Here is a 20,198-nt window from a genome sequence, read left to right as displayed (position 1 = left end):
TTCGTAAATACTGTTGCAAATGCGGAATTAAAAGTGTCAGCGCATTCAGTATCGGTAATTGTCTCGTGCGAGTCATTTGTGAGCGTAATAGTGTGAACAGGATGAGGATTTATTACTTGCCAAAATTGTCTTGGGTTAGTGCGCAGTAAATTAGGGAGTGTAGTGCCATAAAAGGAACGCTTTGCGCCGCGGATTGCAATCAGATATTCGCTTTCAGCTTTGTAGTACATTTCCCATCGATGCGAGTTCCCGTTATTTGTAGCCACTCGGTAAAGACGTTTCTTTTTATTTTCTAGTTTTTTTAAGGCGTTAGTAAACCAAGGTTTTTGATTATTGGGGCGAATGTGAACTTTAGGAATATATTTGTTAGCCAAATCTGTTAGCTTATCCTTAAACATCGACCAGTTATGGAATATTGACCGATTGCGATACGCGGCTTCAAACGTGGGGAAGAAGGTCTCAAGTTCGCGGTTAATTGCCTCATAGTCACCCTTTTCGTAAAGCCTTATAGTTTTCTTATGTGTCTTATTTGGTGTTACAGGAAAAGAGAAAGTAGCATGAATGACTTTATGGTCACTAATTCCTCGAAGGTGTGTAATTGATGAAAGGGTACTGGGATCATTAGTCAGGATGAGGTCCAGAATGGTTGCGGATTCTGGTGTGACACGCGTTGGCTCCGAAACTAATTGTGTTAGGTTAAAGTTCAAACAAATGTCAATGAAATTCTTTGTCTCTGGGGGACCTACTATTGAAGAATATGTTAAGTTGCTCCAGTCTATGTTTGGGAAATTAAAGTCCCCGAAAAGTAAGATGGCGGCATTAGGGTAGATGGTCGTTAGTTGTATTAAATTGTTATTGAGCTCCTCACAGAATTCAGGAGTGGCATGTGGAGGCCTGTAGCAAACCCCCAGCAGCACTGTAAGTGGTGATGTGCGATATAGTAGCCATAGTATTTCGAGTTTTGATGCGATGTTAATAAATGAACACAAAAGATGCCGGTGAACTGCTACAAGAACGCCACCGCCCCTTGTGCCTACGCGGTCAGTTCGGTAAACATGGAAGTCGGGTAGCTCGGCCAAAACTTCGGTATCAGTGACGTCATTGTGTAGCCAGGTTTCTGTTAGAATGAGCAAGTTGCTGCCTGTTGATGATACGATGTTAGATATAAGCTCGCGCTTCGGGAGATAACTACGTGCGTTAGTAAAGACTGCGGAAAACGAAAGATCTTTTCTAGGTGCAAGTTCTGGTTGATTCTTTTTTTGTGGAGGACGGGATGATTGCTACAGAATTTCTTTTACAGAGTTAGATGATTCATCAAAAACATATCGTTTAGGACCAATGTACAAAGTTTTATAGCGTAGAGAGTATGCAAGTGATTTAGATTTCGCGAAATGCAAAAGGGCCTTCCGTGCTTTCTGAGTTAGGCGAGAGAAATCTTCACCTACACTATAATTAGTTCCTTTCAGCATTCGGCCTTTTGACAGAAGGGCGTCTTTCGTTTTCCAATGTGCGAATTTTACTATTATTGGACGATTTCGATCTTTGGTGTGTTTTCCTAAGCGATGTGCCCGTTCTATATCTGTGGGATTGATGTCGGTTTGTAAATGATCACGGCAGATCTGGATTATTAATTCTTCAGACTTAGTAAATGTTTCATTTGTAGTGGGGTCAGTAATTCCGTGGAAGATCAGGTTATTGCGGCGAGATCGGTTTTCGGCGTCGTCGAAACGGGCCTCTAACGCTGTGACTAGGCGAGTTGTTTCAGTTGATGTTGTCTGCAGTATTTTTATGTCTTGGCGTAGAGGCATGAGAGCCTGATAATGGGCCTCTAAGTCGGTCATGCGCTTATTCAGGTCACTGATTGTTTTGTCTGTGGTGGTCAGCTGCAGTTTAAGGCCCTTTAGCTCCTGCACAAGCGTTGTTTGGCCTGCGGTTAGTTTCTGCAATTCGGCCAGTACAGTGTCAAGGCTGGCAGGACCAGGGTTAGTCTCGACGTCACCAGATATGATTAGTAGCAGACGGATGACATAAATGCACTCAGTGGCAATCGCGACGCAGCACCGTGGGCTCGGGAGCTGTACCAGAAGATAATTGCTTGATTTTTTAGCAAAAAGTGCATATGTTTGACTAACCTGCATGGCGAAAGCAAAGCGGTTAGCGAACTGCACCAAGGTACAGTCACCGGGCCCATAGAGCTGCGTCGACGGTGGTTGTTGCTTTATAGCTGGTAGGGCTGTCGATGGCGATGAATCTTTCCAAGTTCGCTCCAGGACCGGTAGGTGGCATTCAAATGGTGAGGCAGATGGAGATGGCGATATGTGGGAACCAGGCAAAGGATTGCACGTGGCCGATCCGTCTTCGTGACAAGGGGAAGCCTGAACTGATGACGCACTCGAGGATGCGCATGCCAGAACAGGAAGCAGCAGGTTATAGATGTGATAGGCGACCATCTGCATGGCGAAAGCAAAGCGGTTAGCGAACTGCACCAAGGTACAGTCACCGGGCCCATAGAGCTGCGTCGACGGTGGTTGTTGCTTTATAGCTGGTAGGGCTGTCGATGGCGATGAATCTTTCCAAGTTCGCTCCAGGACCGGTAGGTGGCATTCAAATGGTGAGGCAGATGGAGATGGCGATATGTGGGAACCAGGCAAAGGATTGCACGTGGCCGATCCGTCTTCGTGACAAGGGGAAGCCTGAACTGATGACGCACTCGAGGATGCGCATGCCAGAACAGGAAGCAGCAGGTTATAGATGTGATAGGCGACCATCTGCATGGCGAAAGCAAAGCGGTTAGCGAACTGCACCAAGGTACAGTCGCCTTACAGTCACCTTACTCCTTGTTCTGGCCCACACTAAAATGATGCAAATCACTTTGCACATTCAGGGTGAAGTGCATTTTCTGCTGTTAAGCCAGTTCAGTTTAATGGTTCATGACTTGTGTAAATATACTAAAGAGGTCATATTGGCAGACCAGACATGTGAGGAGCATCAAAACACATTGTTGGGGTACGTTCACCCCTTTCCATTGCAGCATATTTACATTTTCCACAAGAAAAGCAGTGCCTAATATATGCACATTTTCACAGGGTGGCAAACCTGAATGAGCTTTTGTCAAACAGGGCTGCTTAGTCTGGTCCAAAGCTTCCCTTGTACCCCCACGTGATGTTATATGTGGTGCTTTCAAATCTACTGTTCTGTATGGGTCTATGTTTTTCTGCATTTATAGACCGAATGACAATTTCGAAAACTCAGGAATTTGTCCTTTTGAAGAGGAGCATTCTTTCTTTCTCGTCACTCCTTGTTCTGGCCCACACTAAAATGATGCAAATCACTTTGCACATTCAGGGTGAAGTGCATTTGCTGCTGTTAAGCCAGTTCAGTTTAATGGTTCATGACTTGTGTAAATATACTAAAGAGGTCATATTGGCAGACCAGACATGTGAGGAGCATCAAAACACATTGTTGGGGTACGTTCACCCCTTTCCATTGCAGCATATTTACATTTTCCACAAGAAAAGCAGTGCCTAATATATGCACATTTGTTTATCCTTAAATTCTTCTTGTGAAACTGCACGAAAGGTTTTGCACAGGTTTTGCACAGGGTTGACCAATTTTATAAGTTGGAGTGAGATTGGAAGTGGTTTTACCCATAATATACCTTGTCCATTAATCCTAGCTTATTTCTTCATGTACTCTAGAAATTCTGAGGTATCGCCATTTGCAAAATGCAATCAATGAGAAGGAATTGGAAGGAATATGCATTTGAATGCAGCTACTAGCAGTCTCATCAACTCTCATCAGTTGATTAATAAGCTTTTACATGCAAAAAACAAAACAATGTGCCATTTGTGTAGCTGTGTATTAATGAGTAGTAGTAGCAGTACTAATCTAGCCACCCTAACCACCACTGCGTAGGTACTAGAGTTTGCTCAAATTTGGTGACCTATGTTTGAACGGCAGTTGTGGTATATGCACTTGGATGAAGTGGCCACCGATTGATCGTACTGTGGCAGCGTTGCAATTGATGTGCATTGAAACGCACCACTTGGCTGTGCTGCTTCAACAAAAAATTTTCATCCCTAGCTAGGCTTACAGGTATCCCCTGCAGGTTGACGTTTCAACCTAGTGACAATGACACCTGTATATGTTTGGACGTACCGTAGATCACATTATGCTATTCTCCAACCATGAAGAATACTTCCCACGTGGTCTTGTTATGCACACACAAAACCTTTTGATAAGCATTGTGTGGCTATTTCATACCAATATACATGAAGCCTTTGCATAGGCTGGATCTATTGCTGTAGCCTCTGCATTCTAAGATGGCAAGTTGTTGTTGCTTTAAGTTCTTTACTGATGAAAATCAAGGAGATTGTAATTGTTCTGTGACTGTACAAGAACCTTCACCAGTACTTGCAAATCGAACTTTTGACATGCTGACGTGGCCGGAGCATTGGGACACATAACATTTGCAAAAGGCGCCATTCTTATCAAGACTCTGGGCAAATAGAAATCAGTGTACAAAACAATGATACTCTTACATTGAAAAAAAAATGTGCATATATTTGAGTCTTAAGAAGAAGCTTGGCATGAATTCATGTTTATAATAGATAAATGATATCCTAATACACTGTGAAGTGTAGCATCATGCCTCCAGCCTAGACACTTTTGTTGATACGAAGGGGAAAAGTTTGTGTTGTTACTGTTTGTGCTGGCTTTGACAGGGATCTTTGTGCTGTTGCAGATGTGTCCATGCCTCCCATGAAACTCCCAAGATGTCTGCTTCATGATTTGCCAGGAAACCAGCTCGCCAGATTCTTCACAGAAAGATTTCACTTGTTTGCTTTGTTACATGACACAGTTCGATATAGAATTGATGTAGCATTGCCGCAGCGACGTGACTTTTCTCTGGAACAAGTGTAATGGCAAATCCACTTGCTGCCCCATTATTTTACAGAATTCGTGGAAGAAAACGTTTTTCTAGCAGTCACCGAGATGTAATCGCCAGGGTAAAAAAGATAACACTGCAATGTACTGGCAGAGAACTGCTGGGCAAGATATGCGGGAGAGCTGACTTGGGCACTTGCTAATGCGTCTGCTCACTTCTGTTAATGATGCAGCAGACCCACTTGCTCACAGCACGCATAGCATGCCGCCACCGTGCTCTCTGCCTCTGCTGCTCACCCTCTCCACAACAGGCTTTTGGCAATGCTTCTCCCCTCCCCTCTTTCTCCAGGCTGCTACCCCAAATACAATGCGCCACATCCCATTGAAACTGGATAGTACATAGCCATGTTGAAAAGCGCATAGCAGGCGACAAGAAATGAACGAAGCTGCGTGGTGGTACGATTTCAAAAATGCTCTGTGTTGCTCGATTGTTGGATAACTGTTGCAAGCATAAATCTGTTGCTTTCATTTGATACCTACTTGTCCCGAATAGTTGTCATACTACGCAGTTGTCGCAGTATGCTGCATCGTTTCTGCCATGGTTTGAGTCTTCAGCTTGCGCACATTGGTTTTCCTATGTTTTGTCGAAATCAAAGGGGATTCCTCATTGGGCAGGTAATTTCTTTACGTTAAGCTTGTTCGATGCCGAGTTAGAAAAGTTGTGAACAGTTTTGTTTAAGGATGACGATGTAGATATGGCAAATTAAATAAAACAATTTCCTCTTCATGTCACATATGATCGAAAGGTAGTTTTATTGAGTGAAGTAAGAACGTTCCTAAAAGCTGCTCCTATGTTCCCTAAAAACATAGCTGGAAAATAGAATGTAAATGAAGGTTTAGTTTTTGGCTATAGTGCACTTGCAGTCACATTTCTTTTGTCTTTTAAGTTCGCTTTGCTGCAACGTTAAACATCTACAAGTTTGCTTGCTTTTTCAAATAATCATTGTGTCATGGTATATGCACGTGCAAAATCTAGCAAAAGCCTCGCCATCTCTGATGGCTCGTTCGCAACTGATAGCATGAAAAGAGTGGGGTGGAGATAGCAAGAGCTTCATGTGAATAGTTTGCACTGATTTCGAGCAAGAACATTTATCCAGGATGATCACGACAAGTGAATGTCTACACATAAGCATCTTCAGTGCAAGCTAAAGCAGACAACGAAGATTCATTCGCACTGATGTGCGGCAGGTGACATACTGTACAGCGCAAGTGTCTGTAGTTGGAGGCAAAACAGAAGGGGTGAAGGTGACAACTGTGGTTGGTGATGCAGCAGCAAAAGAAGTGCACCAAATCTAGCAGCCGATGCAGAGCAATAACAAGTGTTGCCATCTGTGCAAGTGCCAAGACAGCACCTTTTGCCATATCACAAAGGAAACACTGCTATCAGATCAGTTGGCTCTCCCGTATATCTTGCTCCTGTATATCTTGCTCTTTGCAGAGAACGTAGTTCAGTCAAGGTGGTATACAGCATGGAATTCTGCCGGTCTTCAGAAATCTGTTGTTTGGTTTGTGCGTGTTTGCATAACTTTAAGTGACGGAAACAAAAACTGGTGGATAAGTTACCTTCTGTACTTTGTAGTCTCATTTTGCTGCTTTTGCTGAAGCAATAAAAAAACATAGTTGTGGTACTTGTTTACAATGCTCTGGTAAAGAGAAACAATATTTTCTTTAATGTACAGAAAAATGGCAGTGCTCTCCTCCACTAGGAAATGTGGTGCCATTCTAACCTTTCTAAATGCTGTGTTTATTTTTTTTCCTATGTTTCTTATTTTTTATGACATTAATTTTTCTCATTCATTTTAATTTCACATTCTTTATGTGTTGAAATATCAGCTGATAGTATTTTTGTGCCAAATTATGATGTCAAAAGTATGTCATTTTAGTTTAATAGGCGAGTGTGCAATGCAGTGTGAAATAATGGAGCAGTTTTACTGTTTAGGCATAAGATCAAATTTTCGTGCCAAGTTCAACCTCTCTGTGTATTGCTAGCAGAAACTTGCATGTATAGAGCGATAGGAGCTTGTGCGATACACGTAGTGCACTGTTGCCAAGACCTTTGCCAAGACATGTAAACACTGTAGACAAGATGTAGGTTGGGTAGCCCAAGGTTTTCACATATCTTGCCCACAAGTGTGGCAAGTCTTTGAGTACCAGGTGCAGTTGTGTAATTTTCATTGCTTTCTTTTGCTCTCTGTGAATTTGCAGGTACCCTGCTGTCAAGGTCCCAGAAGCAATACGAGTCGCTTGTGTCCATGCAAGGCCGGCTGCATTCGTGCCGGCTCTGCATTTACAAGTGCGAGAACAAGTGCGACATGGTAAAACACCTGCGCACACACTCGGGTGAGCGTCCCTACCAGTGCCACTTCTGTCCCAGCTCATTCAAAACAAGTTCCAACCTCACGCCACATCTGCGAAGCCACACAGGAGAGCGTCCCTACCAGTGCCACCTTTGCCCAGGTGCATTCACTCAGCTTCCCCACCTGCGAAAGCATCTACGCAGCCACCCAAGAAAGCATCCCTTTTCCTGCGTGCACTGTGGTGCATCCTTTCTGGAGAAGGGGAAGCTCTTGATCCACATGTCCTGTCACACAGGGAAGGAGCCCTAAAGGTCAGGGCTTGCAGTTTTTAATGTGTTACCATTCTTTGGGTACTTCAAGCACTTTCTGGAGGATGTGTGTGTGTTTGTGTGTGTGTGTGTGTGTGTGTGTGTGTGTGTGTGTGTGTGTGTGTGTGTGTGTGTGTGTGCACGCGTACATGCATGTATGTATATACATATGTATGTATGTATCTAACCTTTTTCCCACCTACCTGGGTCATTGAGTAGTCAGTGGGCGAATAGGTAGTGCATCAGGCTACTGTGGTGAGGAAACAGGGTTTGAAACCAACCACGACACTAACCTGGATCACTGAGTATGTGGCAATTTGTACGTACGTGAACCTCTTCATGACCGGGGTTGTTGGAGAAACATGGGAGAGGCCTTTGCCCTGCAGTGGGCGCAACCAGGCTGATGATGATGATGATGATGAACCTCTTCTGCGAATCTCTTTCACGCCCACATGGGTCACTTTGCACGCAGGATTTGGTAGGTACCACTATTCGAAGAAACTCTTTGATGCAGATTTGGAGCAACTGAGTATGTGCCGCTCCGTCCGTGCTGGTCTTAAATGAACGTCTTTCCAACTTGGGTCACTGGGTATGCATGTGCCAGTAGTTGCGTGCCGCTCTTCAATGAACGTCCTTCACGCCAACTTGGGTAACAAGGTCACTGGGGAATGTGCCGCTCTACAGTGACGAAAAGGTCCCATAAATTTCTTCCATGCTGAGCAAAATCGAATCCACATCACAAGGGTTCCCAAACAACAGCGACCCGACACATTACCAGCTGCGCCACAAGTGCATCAAGTATGTGCCGCTTTCGGTGAACGCCTTTCACACCAATGCTTTAAATGAGCTGCGCCATGAATGCATTAGGCTTGTGCCACTTTTCAATAAACCCCTTTGCCAACTTGGGTCACTGAGTGTGCGGCAAGCAAGGGAATGATTCTCGGGATTCGCAGCCGCCAGTATGTCACGCTTCTCATCTCAGTGACCACATGCGGACTTCTTGGCAGTGTCACCAGATGACAAAGTGAGTCCAGAAGTGTGGGAGAAGAGCCCAGATGTGTCATGATGGGTTTCTTAGCATTCGTACACACTGGCGCGCCATGCTATTGCTATGGTGGCTGCACTAGATGGCATCGAGTGTTCTTATGGAAGCTTGACAGAGAGCAGCCCCACGGCAGTACATGCCTCGTAGCTCGTTTCGACTGCATTGCATCGCTGTGTTGATTGAATGCTAATGCATTACCATCGACAGTCATTGTAAGATGGGTTCTGTGGCAATTCTTTTTTTTTTTTTGTAGCTCAACCAACTGATTGAATTTTTTACGGCAGTAGATAATTTCTAAACTGCATTGAGAGGTTTCCTGCTCACTCAACCATAGAGTTTATTATAATATTACCCAGATTGAATGTCGCAGTTGTCTATGAGAATTCCTTAAATATTGCCTTCACGTGACTTCAGAGCTATACTAGCATATCGAAGATATGGCTTACCTTAGATGTGCCTTTGCCTGAAATGTGCTCATGACTGTGTAAGCAAGTTCCTTGAAATTATTTCAGAAAAAAAAATGCAAATGAAACAAACATATTGTTTGTTTAATTAAGACCAGGACACAGTTTGTTGTCTTTCTTGTAAAGTTATCAACACATTGGTGGTATTGTCCACATTTTATATAATTTTGCTTCCTAGTTGAAGTGCTTATGTTTTAATAGCAACCTGTTTTTTACTAATACGGTGAGACTTCCATGTTACATACTGTTCTATGAAATAGTAGTTAATTGTTGCGCTGGTAATATTCTCAAGCTGTTCTTAATGACACAGAGTTTGTGCTCAAGCTTAAAACATACAGTATCACAGTTGTGGTTGGGCAGAAGCAAACCCCATATTGTTTGTTGGTATTGGCATACCAAATCATCAACATGAGCAAGTGGGCACTTGAAAGTCTTTGAAGCCATCTGTGATGTTTAGTGATGTCACGTATGTATACCAAGTGACGTATTCTCGGACGATCACTTTCAGCGACACTATCGCCTTTGCATGACAAAGTGCTCAATCAGCGTGCACCTGATGGCCGAAAGGGATCATCCCAGAATACGTCTCCAAGTATAGCTGGCACGGGAGCTTAAAATGGTGTAGTGGGGCTTGCCTGTGGCCTGAGTCACCAGCCAAGGCATTTGGACATGCGAACTGATGAACAAAGTATCATGCAAATATGCTGGTGTAGCATGGTTCATGTGAATTGATGACAGCATCACGTTCCTCGCACGTTTAGTGCAAAAATAAAAAATATGAAGGTTACTATAAGGTAACATACCACAGCTGTCGGGGCTGCTGTGGATTCCACACTACTGCGAGGTTCACACAGCACTGTAGCATTTGTCATTCTTACAAATTTCAACTTTATTTTCTTTTTTTTTTGTTCTTTTTTAAGATTAGTCACAGCATGACCTTACGAAGGAAAGAAATTTAATGAAAATATGTCCCCTATTTTTGTGCGCATTCTGCAGGGTTTAGCTGAGATTGGGTGCTGACTAGATTCAAGACTGCTTTGCAAGACACTGCTGCTACATGTGTATTGCCTGTCATACCAACCTGCCATGCATAATCAGAAAGAAGGAAAATGTAAAAAAGAAGAATCCAGCAGTCCTGTGCAATTGGCACAGCCAAAATCAATTTTCTGTATTCATTTGCTCATATGACTGGTGTTTATAGGCTGTTGACTCTTAGCTGTGCACTTTGTAGAATTTGTTTCGCTTACTGTATTCAGTTACGTTTACTTGCCATCTGCTGCTGAAGAAATCAGTTGCTGCCCTTGCAAAGACAAGTGCCCTTGTTGAAACGCTTGCTTAAAGCGACATTCTTTGTTCAACTACTCCTCATCATTTCAAGTTTCCATGTTTCTTGCAACTCATGTCTTGTCTGGAACTATATTCACAATTTGTTTTCGAACATCGCCAGATTGTTACCATATTATATTCATTTACATCCTGCCTAGTATGAGGTCTCATTTGTTTTGGAAGTCCAAGTAACTATGTAATTTTACTGCAGCAGCAGCAGCAGCAGTTAAACTCTCCAAACTGTTTGCTGTGTCCGCCTATCTCGTAAAGAGCTGGCGGCAGTCCGACTTCCCCCATTACTTATGAAGGTTTTCTGCCAAAAAGCCTAATGGCAAGTTTTCTATGTGTGAATAGTTGGAACCAAGCAAAATAGTCTTGTTCTTTTTATCTGGCTTCGCACTTGCATGGGAGGAAACAGCAAGAGCTGCAGAAGAAAAAAAAACATGGCACACTTTACAACATGGTCATCACTATCATGTCCAATTTATTCACATGTCCTTTGTACAAATGCAAGCTTAAAGTAGCAGACGTTAAGCCTACATTGTTTTGCCCTTTGTGTTATAAGTAACTGGCACGAAACTTTGGATATTGAGTGTGAAGCATTACAACAAACATGCTGTAGTCAGTGCGCACATAGCAGCACCTGCAAGTGCAATGATATGAAAATAGTATATTTATTCAGCTGGATTGTTTTCAGCACGATTTAGTTCTAGAGGCTACTGGGTGGCACTGTGGTGCATCTGCAAGCAAAATTGAACTTGTTTGCAGTGCCAGTGCTTCTCAAGAATGGTGCCGGGTACCACTGTTGTACTTAATGATCTTGCATGACTGGTGTGGCTTGCATGTACACTCGAACCTTGTTATAATGAAATGGAATAAAACAAAATAATGGAACTAAGTGAATGGAATTCTTCTTAAAATCCTCATAGATCTTCATATCTAACATCTCATTTTAACTTGGCCAAATTGTCATGCCAGTGGATATAACGATCTAGGTTTGTCTCCGAAAAAAAAAAAAAAATCCTGATCGTTGCACACCTAGTACATAGCTTTTCACGGTGTTCGACAATCGTTCAGCACAGCAGTTCAAAACTGTCATGTCTCTGCACTGAATACGTCGTCGAGCAATGCTGGTCTTCTCGCAGCCGTGTATGAGCAATGGCTCACTGCTTTCCTCCTTTCTCACTGCCATTGCACATTTCTCTCTTACTGTGGTGCTCCGTGCAGGCCGGCATAGCTAGGTGTGGCTTGGGCATGGCCTCTGAGATCGAACCGGCGCAATCTTAGAGGCCACACCTAGCTGCACAGTGCGAGAAGCAACAGTAAGGACATGAATACAGTGGTGACCTGCTCCTTGTGGGCAGAAGTGCTAAAAAGAAAGTTGCAGTTTTGCGCAAAAGGCGAAGCACTGATTGCGGTAGCAAATTAGTGGATAGCTGTAGGGAGTGAGGATAGTAGTTTTAGCGCCCGTATAAACTTGTTAACATTCGCTTACTAACTAAATTAAAAATTACAGAATGTGTAAGTGTGACTGAACAAGGACGAAGGAAGAAACAGACACACAGTGACAGCGCTGTCTTTGTGTGTCTGCTTTCTACGTTTTTGTTCACCGGTGCTTACACATTCTATCATGGATTCAAACCAACCAGCCTGCCAACGTGTTTAACTAAGTAGACAAGCATAGTATCACATGCGCACAGGTAAACATGATCACATCTTGCTCGATGTGCGCGGAAACTCAGTGTCAAAATGCTGGAGTGAGGAATTGCAGCAGCAAGCGAATCGAGCGTCATGCATCTGTCGTTTCAACGCAGATGAAACGTAGGAAGCATAGTGCACACGAAGCTACCGGCACTATGTGCACTCTACAAACATCGTAGATCACTTTGCAGATAAGGCCTTCGTGGGTGCGCACTTTGGCTACGTCGCAGATCGCTTTGAAGATACACGAGTGCTCTTTGAGGGGTGCTCTTTGGGAGGGGTGCTTTTTGAAGAAGAGCGCCCCTTCTCCCTTGCCTGACCCCGCTGCCTCACATGCCTGCATTCCTCGCTCAGGCATGCGAAATTGAACCGCATTCGTCGGCTCACCCTCACACGCTCTCACTCGCACATATAACATATGCCACGCGGCGACGGTTTTATTGCCCTTGAAATTTATATGGAACCTCACGGCGGTGACGATGGCAGAAATGTGCCTGGAGTGTACATATAATTGCTATCACAATAAAACCGGTGCATCAACTTCTCTCTCATCGTGGCACACTGCAAATGCTGGTGCAGCTAGGCATGGCTACTGAGATTGAATCGGTGCCTGTGCAGTCTGGAAGGCTACGAGCTGGCCAAACTGAGGTGGCGTGGCGGGGTTCATTAGCCTCCTTCTTCACCCAACGGGGTGAACAAGGAGGCTAATGTTTCATTAACCTCCTTGTTCACCCTGAGGTCGGCAGATCAGCCTGGATAAGCTGCGTAGCCGGCGCACTGTGTGGTGTGCCACATGCTGCTTGAAAACGACCGACGTTTTTATTGAATGCGATGCAGCATGCAACCCTTTATATTCTACTGTGTTGCCGTTTTGCCGGTGTCACGACAAAATTGATGAGCCAAGCAGAAGCAAAAGGGGTCGCATTGAAAATTAAGGCAGTTATGATAAAGGCTGTCGAGTCAAGTGCTTAGAAGTAACTTGTTGCAAATACGTTGTGCATTCAGCGGCAGCAGCAGTGTGGCAACGGTTACATCTCTGACTGCGTGATTGTTGGCTTCACAGGTGGTTCTAGCTGCCTACCGGATCAACTTTTCAGTGCCTGCTGATGCGCTTGCGCTCACCAGTATCCAGCCGTATCGCCGTGGGCTTTCATGGACGGGATTCTGACGCGGCTGTTGACGATGCACTACAGTCCTTGGATCTGCGCATGTGCTTCACTGCCTGCCTGGCTATATAAGCTTCCCTGAAGCAACTTGACTTCATTCAGCGGCAGCAGTGTGGCAGCAGTTACATCTCTGACTATGCTGTCGTTGACTTCACAAGTGGTTCTAGCTGCCTACCGGATCAACTTTTCAGTGCCTGCTGATGCACCTGTGCTCATAAGTATCCAGTTGTATCGCTGTAGGCTTTCACTGATGGGATTCTGACGTTACTGCTGATGGCGCACTACTGTCCTTGGATCTGCGCATGTGCTTCACTGCCATCCTGGCTACATAAGCTTCCCTGAAGCAACATGACTTCATTTAGCGACAGCAGCAGTGTGGCAGTGGTTACGTCTCTGACTGTGTCATTGTTGGCTTCACAGGTTTGTGATCACTTGCTCTGGCTATGTACTCTGTTATTTATTATTTTTGGTTGTGGTCATGCTGCTGCTGCTGCTGCTGCTGCTGATTTCAGTATTACTATTTCGTTTTATCATGCCAACTGTTGCCGAATTGTCTAAATGTGTAGAACAGTTAGAAAATGCTTTTAAGGAAAGACTGCATAGCATGCTTGAGAAGGCAATGACTACTGTCATTTCCAAGCTTGATTCTCAGCCTTCCCTGATCATTAATGACCTGAAGAATGAGGTCGAGCAGTTGGAAGTCTTGATTACTTGAACGAGACAGTTGAGTTTCTCAGATCTGAAAAGGAGCAATTAACTGCAAGCAACAAATTCCTTATTGTGCGTAACGAGGCCTTGGAAAAGTGTTTTAGTGACATGGAACAATACTCATGAAAAAACGTCAAAATCAAGGGCATTCACTCAAGGTGAAAACTGCATGGCTATTCTCCAAACTGTTGCCTCTAAAATTGACGGCCCTGTTTCAGCCAGTGATGCTGACACCATTCACCGCATTCCATCTGGTTCTGACCCAGAGAATTTACTGGTCCGATTCAACTCACGAATTCTTAAGAACATGTTTGTTGGAAAAGCTTGTAAAGCCTGTCTGCCTGCAAAGAACATCGGTTTCAGTACTTCACGTGGCATGCCTGTCTTTGTCAACGACCACCTCACTCCTCAGAATAAGCAACTGTTCAGCAAGGCTTTGCAGCTTAAGAACTGGCTCTTTCTGTGGACTGATGATTGTGTCATAAAGGCGAGGCAGTCAACAAACAACAGGGTCTTTCGAATCAAGAATGAGTCTGACCTAATGTTGTTTGCCCAATCAACTAGTGATCTTTTTTATTCTCTTTAACATTATGTTGTACATTTCCATTAATGACATTAAATCCATTTTTTCCAATGGCTATCATTCATTGATTCACTTTAATACACACACTCTGCATAAGCATTTTTGTGACTTTCAAGTGATGTTGTCCTCCTGCCACCACTCATTCTCAGTAATGTGTGTTTCAGAGACAGGGCTTAGCAATAGTGATAGGAACCGCAACTGCTTTCCATCATATAATGCCGAATATTGCAACCGTACTTCATCACATGGTGGTGTCACCATGTTTATTCTCTCTGGGATCAGATATAGACGAAGGCTAGATCTTCATCTAAACATCTATTGACTGTGAATCTGTTTGCATCGAAGTTGATTACCCTGTCCTAGACAAAGATCATAAAAATGTTGTCTTTGGTTTCATTTATCGATCTCTGCATTCCCCAATTCCGGCTTTCTGTGATGCACTCGATGCTGTTCTTGACGTTGTCTTGAACTAAATCAAGTCCATTGTCCTAATGGGTGGCATAAACATTAACCTACTTGATGCTTCTTCCTCATGCCTTCTCCAATGTGTTAGCTGTTCTTGACCCTTAATGCTGATCTTATAGGTATCTCTACTTGGTGTGCTAAAAACGAACTTATAATTAATCCTTCCAAATCTAAGTTTGTAATATTCAGTTCTCGACCCAGTAATGATTCGCAAGTTCTGCCAATTATTATTAATTTGCATGCTATTTATCCCTCCAACCATTGTTCATTCCTTGATGTCGAACTTGAATCAAGCTGAAATTTAACTTGACTATCCATGAACTACAAAGAAAACTTCACACGGGATTAGAATTCTACTCAAAGCTAGGTGTTATTTTGATTTACATACTCTGGTTACTCTACATTACACGTTCGTTCACAGCTGTCTAAGCTATTGCATAACTTCCTGGGGTCAAACCTATCACTCTCATCTTTCGTCCTTACAACATGTCCAAAATCAAGTCATCCATATTATTACTAAGAGTAATCACCGATCACATGTTGCAGACTTATATGTACCATGATCTCAACGTACTCTGCATTACTAATCTTGTGAAATTCAATGTTTACATATTTGCATATCAAGCAATTAATGACCATCGCCTTCTAAAATTGGTTTTCATGCAAGGACTTACCAATACAAATTACACACATTTTTCTCTAAACAACAATTTTTTACTTCCAAAAATCCACACTAACTACGGTACCCAAAGAGTTGGTTTTGTTTTAATTAAATCATGAAATTTTTTGCCTTATAATATTAAAGCTGCTGTTTCCGTGTGATAATTTGAACTTTTGCTTCGTGATTTTATTCGGAACCAATAACATAATTTGAAAAAATGAAATAACCTAATCGTTTCTTGCTGAATAATGACTATCTATTCATTGACTAGAACTGTCTAATAAGCGAAATGATTGTACTCGCTGAACTATCTTATTAATAATTTAGTTTCTGCTCGTATATTATTGTAACTGTTTTTATTACTCTCTTTTGCTGTTTAGTAGTTTTCCATTTCATGTAACATATCATAGGAGGTTCCCCTACAGTGTTTTCACTGTGGGACCTCCTTCTGTAGAATATCATACCCACCTTTGTATACGCTTTTTACCAGAATAAACTTGAAACTTCAACCCAAAGGTTCTCTTATATGTAGTATCATTAAAACTGCATCACATTTGTGGCCCTATAGTGGTTCTGCATGCTTTGCAGGTTTGAAGTTATGCACCCGATGGGGCAGATATTTAGGTAAAGGGCAGTAACGAATGTAACGAAGTAATTTCGGCTCCCACTTCAAGTTGTTTGTAATGAATTTCAAGTGTATCACCTTGAAGATGTGATGAGACAATTTGCATAAGCTGTTGCATAGCACCCTATCCAACATTTGTTTGCAGCTTAACATGTGCAGGGAAATTATAACCAGAATATTTGGAAGCACTTCTTACTGTATGGCTTGCCATCCATCAAAAGTAATTCATATGCTTGTTGAAAGGGTAATTATCCATTTATTTCAAGATAATAATCATCATCATCAGCCTGGATACGCCCACTGCAGGGCAAAGGCCTCTCCCATAATTCTCAAACTACCCCGGTCATGTACTAATTGTGGCCATATAGTCCCTGCAAACTTCTTAATCTCATCCGCCCACCTGACTTTCTGCTGCCCCCTGCTTCGCTTCCCTTCCCTTGGAATCCAGTCTGTAACCCACCCACCGTGGTTGCTCAGTGGCTATGGTGTTGGGCTGCTGAGCACGAGGTCGCGGGATCGAATCCCGGCCACGGCGGCCGCATTTCGATGGGGGCGAAATGCGAAAACACCTGTGTACTTAGGTTTAGGTGCACGTTAAAGAACCCCAGGTGGTCGAAATTTCCGGAGTCCCCCACTATGGCGTGCCTCATAATCAGAAAGTGGTTTTGGCACGTAAAACCCCATAATTTTTTTAGCCTGTAACCCTTATTGACCATTGGTTATCTTCCCTCCTCATTACATGTCCTGCCCAGGCCCATTTCTTTTTCTTGATTTCAACTAAGATGTCATTAACTCGCATTTGTTCCCTCACCCAATCTGCTCTTTTCTTATCCCTTAACGTTACACCCATCATTCTTCTTTCCATAGCTCGTTGCATCATCCTCAATTTTAGTCGAACCCTTTTCGTAAGCCTCCAGGTTTCTGCCCCGTATGGGAGTAATGGTAAGACACGGCTGTTATACACTTTTCCCTTGAGGGATAATGGCAACCTACTGTTCATGATGTGAGAATGTCTGCCAAACTCACCCCAGCCCATTCTTATTCTTCTGATGAATGGGCTGGGGTGCGTTTGGCAGACATTCTCAGATCATGAACAGTAGGTTGCTGATCTGAGAATGTCTGCCAAATTTCAAGGTAACCAACTTCAAATCTATATTTCAAGTTGAGCAGTTTTTGAAACCCGTACTTTTTGTATAGTTGCATGACTAAAAAGTTGAAGATGTTAAGGATGTTACTGCAAGACTTGGGCTTGCTTTTGATAAACTTCTTTCTTTGGGTGTTCTTTCATTTACTAGCATTTCAGCACCTGATAATCATGATAACGAATACTGTGATAACTAGGCAATAGCCCTTCGTATGGCACTTACAGGCAGCACAGAAGAGAAGTTTTGTGAACGCTGGGGAATATAGATGCCCCAGATGACACATGGACATCCTAGTGATGTCTTGTAGATATCCCTATATGGATGTTAGGATCATCCTAAGGTTGTACCAGAATGATCCTGAAAAGCTTGCTTGTAGAACACTAAAAAATGTCTTATGGATTACCCAGCTGGGCCCATTAGGACATTACTAGGACATTGGATCTCGGTATAGGACTTTCTGCTGTACCGACAACCCAAACTTGTATATTTATGACTTACAGATCGACCCTTAAAGGGAAGCTGAAACAGATTTCAATTTCCATGAATTGCTGGGGTTGGGAAGAACAGACCTATTAATTTACGGTTCTGAAATTTTTTGCTTGTGTTGTCAATTTAAGGGGCAGAAATCGCTTTCTAAATCCCCACCGCGGACACGGCACCGTCGCTTCCCGGAGCGCCGGGTGAGGAGGTAGCCGGAGGTAGAGAACCGGTGAGAGTGACGTCATTCCCGGGGACCGTACTGGCCAACGGTACTGGCGGACCGGCGTGCTGGCATGTGCTGGCATGTTTCTTTCCGTCCTGCGCTTTACTAACCGACGCTACGAGAGATCTGCCGCCGCTCACGTTTGTCTTTTGCGATTTTCGTGAACTGTGCTTCCTTTCTGTGCTGCGTGAGTGCCTACAGCCAAGGGCGCCCAACATGCCCTCGTTCTGTGCAGCATTCGGCTGTGCGAACACAGGCGGGCGAGACGGTGTGGTATTTCTCATGTTCCCGAAGGACAAGAAACGTGCAGCGCAGTGGGTCCGTGCGGTGAGGAGAGATAATTTCTTGCCGACCAAATCAACTGTGCTGTGTTCGGACCATTTCCGCGACAGTGATTATCATCGGAGCTTGACAACGATGCGGGTAATCGGTATTCCAATTAAATCGGCGCGACTGAAGGCCGCGCCGTTCCGTCTATATTCTCCCACAAGAGAAACACCTCGCCACTTTCAAGAGCGGCCTTCGCCGACAGGAGAAAGGGTGAGGTAAAGGGCCGTTTAGTCCGACGGCACGCGCGCGCGCGCACGCTACGTTGGCGAAAACAACTCGTTCTACAGTCCGACGCACTGCAGCGCCGACGTAACCGGCGGCTGCCAGCGCGCCCCGACGGGCCCGGCGCAGATTTGGCTCCTGCTCCATTCACACGCCGGCGCCGCTGACTGCGTCGACCCACAATGCATTGCGCGCGAAGAAAAAAAGGCGCCAACACAACTCCGCAGCACGACGTACTGGTGCTCCGCAGACGGCTTTTGCGGGCGGCGCGCGACTTGGCGAAAGTTCTGCGCATGCTCCGAAGATAGCAGCCGACGGCGCGCGCGTTGAACTATAGAGGGGATGGCATGTCGGCTGGCGCAGCGCAACCGACGTAGCGTGACTGACCGCGAACGACGCTCGCCCACGCGCCGATAACGTCGGACCATAAACGAGCCTTAAGGGTTTTAATGGGCACACGGGCAATTTTTTAAGCGGATGATCACCTGAGTGTCGAAATAGAAACTTTATTGCAATGGAAAAGATTTGAAGGAGGGGTGGTCGGAGCCTCTCAGTCCAGGGCCCCACTGGCCTTTGCCGCCTGCCTGACCTGGCTAATTAAGGACTTTTGTCCTGCCAGGTCGGAGCGGGCGAGCTGTACCTCCCACTGCTCCATTGTTTTACTGGTATTCGGCCTATGAGGGTGCTTAGCCGACTCCCAGGTTATATGTATTAGGGTATGTATGCCACCGCACCAAGGACAGTTGGTTCATGCTTGCGTTAGAGTAGTTGAACTCGGCGTGTAAAAACTTCGTTCCGTAGATTTCGTACTCACAGCTTGTTACCAGCAGCGAAATACTGCAAAAACGAGCGTCGGCACAGCCGCGCCCGTAGCAAGGCGAACGGGCCCAAATAATGAAGTAACATTGTGAGGTATTGAACTTGTCAGCGTTCGACGTGGTCTAGCCCAATACAGGCATCGCTGCTGGACAAAAAATGTTTACTTGCCTTTAACTAGCTATGCATCACGCATGGCAAAATTATTATTTGAAAGTAAATATAATACGCTAATTTGATTTACATTACCAATTACCACTTTCAAAAAGTAATGGTATTATTTTACGATTGCTTCGAAAACGTTATCATGCACACAAGAAGCAAAAAGCAAAGTATAAAGGGACGCCGACCTTTCTTCAAGGCAACATACACTTGTCAACATTTCATGCCCTCCCCCCATGCGCCTCCACGATACCTCACGACGCTACCAACGTTCTGGCGCCGTAGACAGCTTACTGGTGCATGTTTAACGCAATTAATAAATTACTTTAGCCATGAAATTACAGATGCCAAATAATTCACATTACTAAATCACTAGACAACTAATCTATCACATAAATTACTAAAAATGTATTTCAATTACTGTAAGTAATCCAACTGTTGTCATGTTTGCTGATATGCATGATATGCTGAAATTCATGACATCCATGCCTTGCACTCTTTCAGGTTCTAGCAAAGCACCTTGA

General features: G+C 44.1%; 1 protein-coding gene and 1 long non-coding RNA gene across 3 annotated transcripts in view; one reads left to right on the top strand and one right to left on the bottom strand.

The window, feature by feature from the left end:
* LOC139061192 (uncharacterized) overlaps positions 1-16,186 on the top strand; it is a 34,566-nt gene extending 18,380 nt beyond the window's left edge. For both annotated transcript variants that reach the window (XR_011515253.1, XR_011515254.1), the window contains exons 4-5: positions 7,153-7,555; positions 13,152-16,186. This is a non-coding gene — a long non-coding RNA (uncharacterized lncRNA). The remainder of the gene's footprint in view (positions 1-7,152; positions 7,556-13,151) is intronic.
* LOC139061421 (uncharacterized) lies at positions 1,281-2,158 on the bottom strand. Its single transcript, XM_070541413.1, has one exon. The coding sequence runs from the start codon at positions 2,136-2,138 to the stop codon at positions 1,281-1,283; it is 858 nt and encodes a 285-aa protein (XP_070397514.1). The 5' UTR covers positions 2,139-2,158.
* Positions 16,187-20,198: the final 4,012 nt, after the last annotated feature.

The sequence above is a fragment of the Dermacentor albipictus genome, chromosome 6 (genome assembly GCF_038994185.2).
Source record: "Dermacentor albipictus isolate Rhodes 1998 colony chromosome 6, USDA_Dalb.pri_finalv2, whole genome shotgun sequence".
NCBI classification, from domain to species: domain Eukaryota; kingdom Metazoa; phylum Arthropoda; class Arachnida; order Ixodida; family Ixodidae; genus Dermacentor; species Dermacentor albipictus.
This window is presented reverse-complemented; position numbering and strand designations above follow the sequence as displayed.

Bases quoted from the DNA above. Each gene is read 5' to 3' on its own strand.
- LOC139061421 (XM_070541413.1), bottom strand. From the start codon at position 2,138: ATGCAGGTTAGTCAAACATATGCACTTTTTGCTAAAAAATCAAGCAAT.